The sequence below is a fragment of the Diadema antillarum genome, unplaced genomic scaffold (assembly GCF_040938485.1).
Source record: "Diadema antillarum isolate AM-2024a unplaced genomic scaffold, OU_Dant_1.0 seq00000704_RagTag, whole genome shotgun sequence".
Taxonomy (NCBI): Eukaryota; Metazoa; Echinodermata; class Echinoidea; order Diadematoida; family Diadematidae; genus Diadema; species Diadema antillarum.
The window spans coordinates 1221519-1233244 of NW_027271609.1; the positions used below are offsets into that span (position 1 = coordinate 1221519).

Consider the following 11726-nt stretch of genomic DNA (forward strand, 5'->3'; position numbering starts at 1 on the left):
CCTCGCCAGTAACATTGTGTTATATCTGCGTGCATTTCGCGCAAACGTTTCTCGCGGAGAGCTACATTTCATCACTTCCGCACTGAAAAAGTTATCTCAGAGCCTTTATTGCGCAAGATCGCATTGGCGAGTAATCATGATATAAACTAAAAGACTGACACAGGCGAGCTTAGTTTACTGTTTGACAGCTCCCTGTCAAGTCAATAGGTGAAACGAGCAAAGTCTTGTAACTTTACAATACAAATTAGAAGCTAGATTTTGCCGATATGATTAAAAGCCGAACTTTGTTTTACAAGTGGTAAACGAGCAAGTGAAGAGAAAAGCAATTTTCAGGTATAACTCCGGGGTGCTTATTTTCGGATCTATTAGAATCACCTGAAAAACATCGAGTAAGGAATATGGCACCGGACAAGGCACCCGCTATTGGAATTGACCTGGGAACGACCTACTCGGTTGTTGGTGTCTTCGAAAACGGCAAAGTCGAGATCATTGCCAACGACCAGGGAAACCGGACCACGCCGAGTTACGTCGCCTTCACCGATAAGGAGCGGCTCATCGGAGATGCAGCCAAGAACCAAATTGCCATGTAAGTAGATTTGCTGGTTTGTCATCTAGCTTTGATTCAAAGAACCGTATTCCGCATTTGTTTGACATCACTTTGCATGCCCAAACAATACATAAGTTAACATATTTAGCTGAAAAGAATTCAACGAAAGAGAAAATGAGGTGAAATGCTGGTTAGCATTTTAGTATTGGCGTTTAACGTCCCTAAAGGCCGTGTCACACCTTACCGTACAAACCTTGCGTGCGACTTGCGAAGAACAATTTTTTACTACCAGGAGGCCCCCCGCAGATAACCCGCAGATGAAAGTACCTAGCACGTATCTCACCCGCAGTTACCCGGAGTTGCTCACGCACGCAAGTCCTATTCACCCGAAGCCAAGTTTAGGCCCTGTCCCACCTTTCCGGGCAAGCTAGGCGGGCTTGCTGCGTGTGGGGATTTTCCAGCACGCAGGACATTACTTTTTTTTTTTTTTTTTGCAGGCGGACAAGGTTTTGGGCAAGTTTCGCATGCGTCTTACTTGCTGGACCCGTGCTACTTACGTTCTACTTCCGTGTGACCTGCGTGTCAGGCGCATGAGTGGCGAGTGAGGGCTGACAACTCGGTGAAGAAATCCCTCTGAAGGAATGGCAAAAGTCCTACAGAATGTCATTATCTTGGCCGCATACGGGTACTGCAAAGTGCCTGCGTGGGAGTTGCCTGCGAGGTGCTGCCGCTAAGGGCCTCCTACGGGCGTTGTGCGTGTACCTCCGCCGGCAATCCCCGTGACTCACCCGGAAAAAGTTTTGGTCATGCTCAAAACTGTCAGGTGCTGACCAACTGCTCGGAGGTCCGGGTAGCAAAAAATATTCCCCGCTAATCAACCCGTCAAGGCTCTCCAGACACGGTGAGAGAAGGCCTTGAGCATGCTTGAAACTCGTTCCTGGTGAGTCGCCGGGGTTTGCCAGCAGAGGTACACGCAGAACACCAGTAGGAGGCCCTTAGCGGCAGCACCTCGCCGGCAACTCCCACGCAGGTGCTTCGCAGCTGTAACGCAGGTACTTCGCAGTCCACGTATGTCGGTCGTAGCTGGAAATGGATCGGTTTCAAAGTTTTCACGCGGGTCACGTGGAATACACGCAAATAGGAGGTTAAATAGCACGCCTCTAGCAGTAAGACGCAAGTACGGAACTCGCCAACAAACAAAGGACAAATGACGAAGGATGAGGGCAATGGCATCAATTTTCCAGGGGGCTAATGCTTTATTACATGATATATATATATATATATATATATATAATATACAGTACACACAAATAATGTAGTACGACGTACATACGAAGTGTTCATAATTATACAAACATTATGACATACAATGTAAAAAGTACATGTGTTTCGCTGTGTACTGTCTTTATTCTAAAGGGGTGTTACAATCCTTGAAGGAACAATTACCTCAGACATTATGTGGATTCAATGAATGCAGAAATATCAGAAGAGCACATAACTTCGTGTTGATAGTGAAAGTATGTAAGGAAAACATCTTCATTTTATCGGCACGATACAAGAGTCCTTGAGTTTTAGTTTTGACTTAACTGTTTGACTAGTTTTAACTTTTAGTTTTGACTATTGACTAAAAGTCAAGAATTCTTTACTTTCTGTCAGAATTATATTATTACCTTTATAAGTCAGCTGCAAGTCTAACGCAATGTGTGTACTTTTATGGCAAAATAAATTTTATGTCATTCTCTTTTTATCGTTACACTTTTGTGCCATCAAGTATTGTTTCGGGGCGATCAACTTTAAAAGGAAAAATTTACAAAACTTTAAACAAACCTTTAAAAAAGTATTAGAATTCCTTTTCCTTATTTTCTCTTTACTGCAGGAACCCCAAGAACACAATCTTTGATGCAAAGCGACTAATAGGTCGACGATTAGCAGACCACAGCGTGCAAACCGACATGAGCCACTGGCCATTCACTGTCATTAGCCAAGAAGACAAACCTGCGATACAGGTCGAGTACATGGGGGAGAATAAGATCCTTGCTCCAGAGGAAGTCAGCTCCATGGTTCTCAGCAAGATGAAGGAGACGGCCGAGGCATATCTGGGTCAGAAAGTCAGAGATGCTGTCATCACCGTTCCCGCCTACTTCAATGATGCTCAGCGACAGGCCACCAAAGATGCTGGTGTCATTGCAGGGCTGAATGTCCTTCGCATTATCAACGAACCGACAGCAGCTGCCTTGGCATATGGACTAGATAAGGATTTGCAAGGTCAGCAGCATGTCCTGATCTTTGACCTCGGCGGAGGCACATTTGATGTGTCCATCCTGCTAATCAATGACGGTGTCTTCGAAGTCAAATCAACTGCTGGAGACACCCATCTTGGTGGTGAGGACTTTGACAACAGGCTGGTCAACTATCTTGCAGAGGAATTCAAACGTAGAAACAGGAAGGACCTCAAAAACAACCCACGAGCCCTTCGACGGCTCCACACAGCAGCTGAGCGTGCAAAGAGGACACTCTCAAGTAGTTCCTATGCCAGTATCGATGCAGAATCCCTGTTTGAAGGAATCGATTTCAACACTGAAATCACCAGAGCTCGCTTTGAAGACCTCTGCTCTGATCTCTTTAGAAAGTGCCTTGACCCAGTTGAGAGCGCTCTTGCTGATGCAAAGATCAAGAAGAAAGACATCGACACTGTTGTGCTGGTTGGAGGATCAACCCGTATTCCAAAAATCCAGAAGCTTCTGCAGGAGTTCCTGGATGGCAAGGACCTCAACAAGTCCATCCATCCCGATGAAGCTGTGGCTTACGGTGCAGCAATCCAGGCAGCCATCTTGTCTGGGGATCAGAGCAAGGAGATCCAGGACGTCTTGCTCGTCGACATTGCTCCACTCTCTCTCGGAATTGAGATCGTTGGTGGCGAAATGTCGACCATCATTAAGAGAAATACGACAATTCCAACGATGGCAACTGCATCCTACACCACAGTTTCCGATAACCAAACACGTTTAAATGTTCAAGTGTACGAGGGAGAGAGGGCGCTCACCAAAGACAACAACCTACTTGGAGAGTTCGTGCTACGTGGCATTCCACCAGCTCCCAGAGGAGTGGCAGATATCAAAGTAACCTTTGATGTTGACGCCAATGGCATCATGAATGTTACAGCCAAAGACCAGAGCACGGGTCGCAGCAACAAAATCACGATCACCAACGACAGCGGCCGTCTATCCAAGGAAGACATCGATCGCATGGTCAACGATGCAGAGAAGTTCAAAGCTGAGGATGAACTCCATCGGCAAAGAATCAGAGCCAGAAACAAATTGGAAAGCTACGCTTTTAGCGTCAAATCCGCCGTCAATGAACCATCAGCTGAGCGGAAGCTAACGGCTGATGAGAAACAGTCGGTCATCAAGGCTGCAGATGATGTCATTCAGTGGCTTGATTTGAACCCCAAGGCAACCAAAGAAGAGTTCACACACCAACTTGAGGAGCTTCAGAAAACTTGCTCACCAATCATGATGAAGATGCATGATGGCAGTGGACAATAAAGTGACTACCATCCTGCTATAGAAGAGACTGACTTTTGATTAGCCACAATCACTAAATAGGAATTAATGTTCAGTGTATAGTATACCCTTTTTACTCAGCGGTACTTTTACTCTCTTAGTGCTTTTGCATTTTTAAATTACAACGATGATTATGACTCTTGATGGCTGCATGAAGATTACTCATTTTACTAAATGTCGAGGGCGTAATAATTGGCACTTTGATTAAATTTTATTTTATTTACATATTTCATTTGACAGGATATATTTGGTGATTTCAAGTTCGGTGCTAGTGTTAGTGCTAGTGCTAGCCCCAAAATAACAGCGTTAAATCGAGCTCCAACACCGATACCGATCAAAATTATCGATCCCAGCACTGGGTGTTGGAATCGCACTACCGCGAGGACCGCGGAATTTGCGCGACGAAAAAAGTGATGGTGCGTGATTACAGTCAAATATTAAAATATGTAGCCATGACTGCTTAGTTTTAGACACGTAACGAGGAAGACTGATTAAAATGCCACAAATTTCATCCCTTCTTCAAAACACAATTATCCTAATTTTGCTCTAAGGCTCAGATTTATAAAGCCATGTCTTGAGGGTTCGTGTACGTTACGTGGGCGACCACTGCATTAGCATTGACTTTGCACGTGAAACGTGCATGTATTATATGTATTACGGACGTGGATAAGAGTCTCGCACGACAACGCTAACACCAGCACCGAACTTGAAATGACGAAAATGATAATCCCTAGGGGCTAGTGTTAGTCAATGGGGGGAAAGCACGTAAATCGCTAACGCAAAGTGTTAAACTAGGACTGAGCACGACTCTTTGTTATTGCACTCATTTATTTGCCTGAATGCAATAATTGAGATTTAGCATCAAATATAGCATCAAGATAAAATGGTGAGATGACTACTGATATGAGTTACATTAGATATGTCTTGAATTATGAGTATGCTAGTATGTATATACAAATTGTATCAAATGAGCTAAGGGAATTCGTTTGCGGAGAGAGTGTATCGTTGTAAAGGTACGTACACACTTTACTTCGTTTATGTACGGTTTCTTATGGAAAAAGAAATTCTCAACAAAGATAACCTTAAACACAGTTGGACGGAAACTGTCGGCAGTTTCTTTTATTTGTTATATATATATATATATATATATATATATATATATATATATATATTGGCATTCAGATAAAAGTGAAGCATAAATTATCCAGGTTACTGTTACGCGTCTGATGCAATGATTCCATGATGAAGTTTGCATGGATATTGTCAGACGATCTACGTATTGCGTTTCTCAATGCCACTTTGGTTGTTATGCATTCTAGCATCATCCTTAACATACTGTGGAATTACACACCCGTGTGTACAAACATGCAAACAACCACGAAATAAACATGTATAAATGTTTAAAAACAGGATTAAGGCCATTAGTCTCACAGAACAATCACGACATTAAAACAACAAGGTCGTAAAAGAATGAAGTGACAAGGGCCTGATTTGCATGTATTCTGTATTTCTATCGTCACAGGCATCTTTGGTTTAATCAGTGTATGCCTATTACATGAGTAATGCTGGCTTAGCCTCTGATTATCGTAGTTTCTGACTTATGTCGTCCGTAGTTCATTTTTATCCACAAATTGTAAAGATTTCTTTTTTTTTATAGTCCCCACTCTACGCCTTGATGTGTCGAGTCTGAAACGTATTTGGAGTGATACTTATAAGTTATACTGTATCAGTAAACATGGTAAAAATACGTAAATGACGTTTGCGGAAAATCTGATTTTTCTTAAAGTTATGAATTTCTAAACTGTTGGTGCCTCTCTCTTAGATAAGAAGGCTGCTCATACAGTTTGTGATGTCGCAGAAAATGGACCGATATGAAATAAGTTGAGGGAATGAACCAATTTCTTCTAAAAATAAATTTTATCAAATAAATGCATATTTCTTTGCATCTATCCACGACAATGAAATCACGATTTTTTTGTAGCCCTCTAATCTAGCGATGACGGCTCATGGGATTCATCAAACTTTGAAAATTCATGGGTTTTGAATGAATAATTCGTATCGTCTTTGTTTCCCCTACTATATCGCATTTACTGGGTGTACATAATCTGTTTGGGGCACATTCCCTAAGCAGAATCTTTGGGAGAAATTAACCGTTGTTTATGTGAGACAAGACTAAATTTACTGAAAGAAACAAATGAATGAAATACGTAAAATGCCACGTTTGGTTACCTCGGTTAAGGAGACCCGGGATATTTCCTGTCACCAATGTTATAGTCTGCACAAATGGAGTCATGGGACGAGACCGACACCTACGAGTAAATATAACCGACGGGTTCGACATTGGAAAAAAGGTCCATGATTCATACAGCCCACTACAGCACATGAGTTCTACACTATAGGCAAATAAAGCCTATGAGGTACAGAGAGCCCACGAGTTCGACATTACAACAGGGGGATTAATGTGTCGGTCTCGTGGGCCTTGTTTGCCTATTGTCGCACTCATGGGCTGTATGACTCGTGTCATGCGTGTTGGTCTCGTGACGTGCACCCATGCATTAATCATGTAGCTCCCCTTTTTTTTGCCGTTCTGTTGTAAGAGAAGCAAGCTGCTTTATAGCTCTTCAAGCTGAAACGTCCTGTTGAGGTCTTTGGGTGGGATTATCATTAGCATGCAAGCTTTCCATCTGCGACGCAAAAGTAAAGACTACACTAATTAGGCTAAAATGGTGATCTGCACATGCTCGAGGCAGCTGTTTCTATTGTTCAACCCTGGAGGCTGCGTTGTCTTCAGCGTTCTCGTCGCGGATCGAAAGCTTGCTATTCATGAACCAGGAGATTGCAAGATACGCCCATTGCTAGTAAGTATGTGTGGGCATAAGCTCCTTTGATCTTTAAGCTGATTTATTAAAATTTTTGTTACCAACTACTGGTATAAATAGAAATGTTGCTATATCGCATTACTCTCCTAATCGGCCTACCTATCAGAAGATATAGCCAACGTGAGACAGCAGTTTTACATATTTAATTGGGAAATAATCACAATCTGGTAATACATAATTTGTCACGACAATGCTTTGAATTATTTTCGCAATCTTGACAAAAAAACTAGTGGAATTTTAACGCTTTCTTTTGGCCTTTAGTTAGTATTTCCCTACATAATCATTGTGCAGCAAAGCATGTAAGTGTATGCATCAAGTCATTTCTAAGTTACATCTCTGAATGGAGAAAATAGTGTAAAATCATCATTAAATAATATAATTTTACCTTAATTAACCTTTATGTGACCCTTGGCTTTTGACCTCATATCTCAAAATTCCTCAAGAGAATCATTGCTGGGCATGTGAACACACATAGTAAGCCTCATAGAGATTACCTTGTGTCATTTCAGAAATATGGAGAAACTAGAAATGTCGCTATGGCGACTGGTATGCCTCCACCATAATGCAGGATTCTCCTAATGGGTCTATAGTACGTCTTGACAATGTGTGATGACAGTTTAACATAATAAGCAAAATATTAAAATGACATAATTGTCACAAATGTGTTGAAAGTTCACTTTCCTTGAACTAGGTTTGATTGGATGAATGGCTATATTTTCTAAGAGAGTATGTATTTGGGGATTTGAGGATTTTTACCTGACTTTTGACTCTTTTTATAAATTTTATATGCATTGAGTAATTTTCAAGATGTGGAGAAAAAGTATGATTTCAGTATTAAATAGTAAATTGTTTGAATTTTAACCTGACCTTTGACCCCTTGACCTTTGACCCTATGACCGTAATATTTCCAAGAGAATCACTGCCAGACAGAACATGCATTAATATGTATTAAGTGTCATGAAGATACCTTGAGCCACTTCCTAGATATGGAAGAATTGAAATTTACCACTTTCACGTGACCTTTGACTTTTTGACCTTTTACCTCTTTTTGCGAAAGATTTCCCAGAGAATCTCTATTGTGTAATACATGTCTACACTGAGTTTCAAGAAAAATCCCGCAGGTATTGCATGAATATGAGGAGAAAAAGTTAAGATTTGAGGAGGTAACCTTGATCTTCGATCCCTGACCTTTGACCCCATGACCCCACAATTCCCTAGATAATCACTGCCAGTCACTTCATGCATATGTACTAAGTTCCATGAAGATACCTTGAACCACTTCCGAGATATCAGGAATAAAATGAAATTTTAACATTTTCATTTGACCTTTGAACTCTGACCTCATGAGTTAATACTCTGTCTAGAGAATCTTCATTTAGTAGTACGTGTATATACTAAGTTTCAAGAAAATAACTTCAGGCATTGCATAGGTATGGGGAAAATAGTGAAATTTAGAGCATTTCACCTTTGACCTTTGACCTTGAGCATGTGCGCCCAAAAGTTGATAGGCGCAATTTCGCCCACTCATACATACACATGCCAAGTTTCATGAGGATACCTCAAAGTTTTTTTTTTTTTTTTTTTTGTTTTTGTTTTTTTTTTTTTTTTTTAATGACGCTGTCCACAAAATCGATTACGGACGGACAACCCGAAAACATAATGCCTCCGTCGACACTTCGTGGCGGAGGCGTACAAAGGGTAAAATTTTACCGGACCCCCCCCCCCCCCCCCCGCCCCCCCTCCCCCTCTCGAGGGGGGAGGGGGTGTTGATGGAATACCTTATGTAGACCATGAACGAAACTTGATCTTCTAGAATATGGAGCTTTAACTCCGAGGTCACAACAAGTATAGATACTATGCACCTTATACCTCCTTGGTCAAAAGAAGGTGCTATAGGTGCTCTGAAGATAATGAAAATTAAATGCTGACAAAATATCTGGTCGGTAAAAAGGACAAGTCTCATTCCCCTGCCCCTTCATTACGCACATAATTATAATACACACACATAAGTCCTATACATGTTTTTGTACCTATCATTACGAAGTAATAGGGGTACAACGGTACATGATATATATATATATATATATATATATATATATATACATATACATATATATATATATATATATATATATATGACCCTGCACCTCACAACAAACAAAAAGTCGCCAGATATGAATTTTTAGTTAAGACCATATTCTGAAAGAGCAGACTTTAAGCTTTAAAATGATGTATAACTCAAATCAAATGGACTCTCCTAACCTATTTAAATATTGGAAAGAAAGCACAAACTCAGGAAAAGTGTGAACTGAGAAAAGAGGCTCTGTAGTACAGTGTCTATTCAAGCGCTTAATCTTTACCAAACCGTGCTGGCTGTGCGATGAATGGGACAAAAAACAGGAAGTAAACCACCAGAGTAACAACAATGAATGGATTATCAGATTAAAGTGAAATTAAGCATGCCTCATTCACACATTCTGTCCATAATCAATGCCAACTTTCAAAGCAGTAGCACTATCCTTTCAAAAGTTATTAGAGTTGAAAGTGAAGAGTGTGGACAAGGTTTTTCATAAATGAAAAAGGGATTATAAAGACACACCTAATCACACTATTCTACCAAAAATGTTCGAGATAAACTGCTAAAAAAACACACTTTCCTGCCCGTTTTATGATACCAAATTTTAGCATAATGTAAAAGAAGACCCGCTCTTTTAGAAAATATGAAAAAGTCAAGTTCGGCTAGGTTGACCCATTTCACTTATTTTTAGTCCTCACGCAAAATCAGTGTGTGCGACTTTATTTTCGTTTTGAGGTGCACGGTCACATATATAAATAAATATATATAGATCTATTGCCATTTAGGTTTTTATCACATATGTATATATATGATATATATATATATATTATGTTATATTATATAAGTCAATATCAGGAATAATTTTTCACACCAATCTATCCATTCCATTTTAAGACATGTTGTGTTGTATGTTTGTTTTAGTTTAACAGTTTAACAGTGCTGTTAAAAGATACGCACGTACACACACCAGCACACCCACATACATGCTTACATGTTTGCACATGACTCCACTCTCAATAATAATTTTCACGTGTATACGAAATGTAATTGTCACTCGCACCAGTGGTAACTCACACACGAAGTAATTGGAAAAAAAGACGAAAGATGTAGGTCTAATTGATCATACCTTTAGAATTAATATTGATAAAATGAATAAGCCTCAGTGAGCATTCAGGTAGGAACACAACAGATTATGAATCTTCTGTGAAATTGTGTCACATAGCCAACATTTGTGTATAATGAAGGCCCTATCCACTTCGTAAAACACAAGTAGCTTTGAGAAAATGTTGGCATACCTTTTATTGCAAGTACATGTTTTGAAAATCACTATACTACAGCGCGTCCCAGAAAAAAGAAAGAAACCGAGTTTCATTACACCGTTTTGCTGTATCAAAATCATAAATTTGTTTTATAAGATTCATGTACACCAATGGAAAGATACGCTTCTCTTCTTTCATTTGATGCACAACTCAAGTGTTCAATATTCATGCATGACTTAGTTAAAAAATGGACAGTGCATTGGTGCTACCGAATGTTCATTTTCAAGACTGGAAAACTCAAAGTCGCCATTTGCGCATGCAAATGAAAAATTGGTAGCGCCACTGTCCATTGTTCTGCTCAGTCTTGCATAAATATGAACGTTAAGTTCTGCATCAAAATAAAAGAAGAGAAGCATATTTCTCTATTGATATGGTATCTCATAAAGCATATTTATGATTTTCATAGCAAAAAGTTGCAACAAATCTCGGTTTCGTTTTTTTTTTCTGGGACACGTTGTAAAGCCAATTGTTAAGTACACATATAATTTCAACTTTCCATTGATAATGTACTTAGCATGAATTCCTGACAAAGCATCAAATTAGAATATGTCACCAAGAAAAGGTCCAGTCATTAACCTCGGAACGAATTCCTCGTGTGTAGTCCTTTAAAACGGCAAAGTCGACATTATTGTTGTTGTTGTTGAGTTTTGAATTAAGAAGAGAGAGAAAGAAATGGTGCCCTATAAAACAAATAATTTGCCCCAAAAGATCATTGCCAACGACCAGGGAAACCGGATCATGCCGAGTTACGTCGCCTTCACCCAAAACAGAACGGCTCATATAGGATACGCAGTCAGAAGCCAAATTGCAAAGAAATGGATATTTTGATTAAATGTATTCTAAAACAAGGCTACAGTTGCATAAATCCATAGAATCCAGGACAGACAGGGGTATTTCATTCTGTAATCAACATTAAAATCCATCCAGGTTCCAGCACACTAAGATTGTTTAAAATGACTACATGAGGGATTACAGTTTACCTGGCTGAACGCAAAATAATAATGATAATAACAATGATAATTATGAACAACGCTTATATAGCGCACAACACACAGTGAATAATCATGTAGGCCTACCTATGCGCACAAGAAAAGGAAAGAAAGTTATGTACAATAAAAGATAAGGCACTGTGCATCACACACAAACCATTCTGGCAATAATATTGTTTTACAAAAACAGTCACTGTTCATTTTGGCTGAAGCAAGACTAAACCGTTCACTGGGTGGGTTTTCCCCACACACAATCCGCGATGAACTCCTGTCCACTTCCATTGCCGATTGGCATTGCACTGTGCACAGTGTACTTTGCCCTGCGTTTTGAGCCTGCACATCGAAAACTAAA

The 11726-nt window shown here is 40.0% G+C and overlaps 1 protein-coding gene across 1 annotated transcript; it reads left to right on the forward strand.

The window, feature by feature from the left end:
• Nucleotides 1-398: 398 nt before the first annotated feature.
• LOC139737770 (heat shock 70 kDa protein IV-like) lies at nucleotides 399-4092 on the forward strand. The gene is made up of 2 exons (XM_071648444.1): nucleotides 399-586; nucleotides 2424-4092. The coding sequence occupies exons 1-2, from the start codon at nucleotides 399-401 to the stop codon at nucleotides 4090-4092; spliced, it is 1857 nt and encodes a 618-aa protein (XP_071504545.1).
• The last annotated feature ends 7634 nt before the right edge of the window (nucleotides 4093-11726 follow it).

Bases quoted from the DNA above. Each gene is read 5' to 3' on its own strand.
- LOC139737770 (XM_071648444.1), top strand. From the start codon at position 399: ATGGCACCGGACAAGGCACCCGCTATTGGAATTGACCTGGGAACGACC. The intron at 587-2,423 runs GTAAGTAGATTT...TCTTTACTGCAG, and splicing joins GCCAAGAACCAAATTGCCAT to GAACCCCAAGAACACAATCT.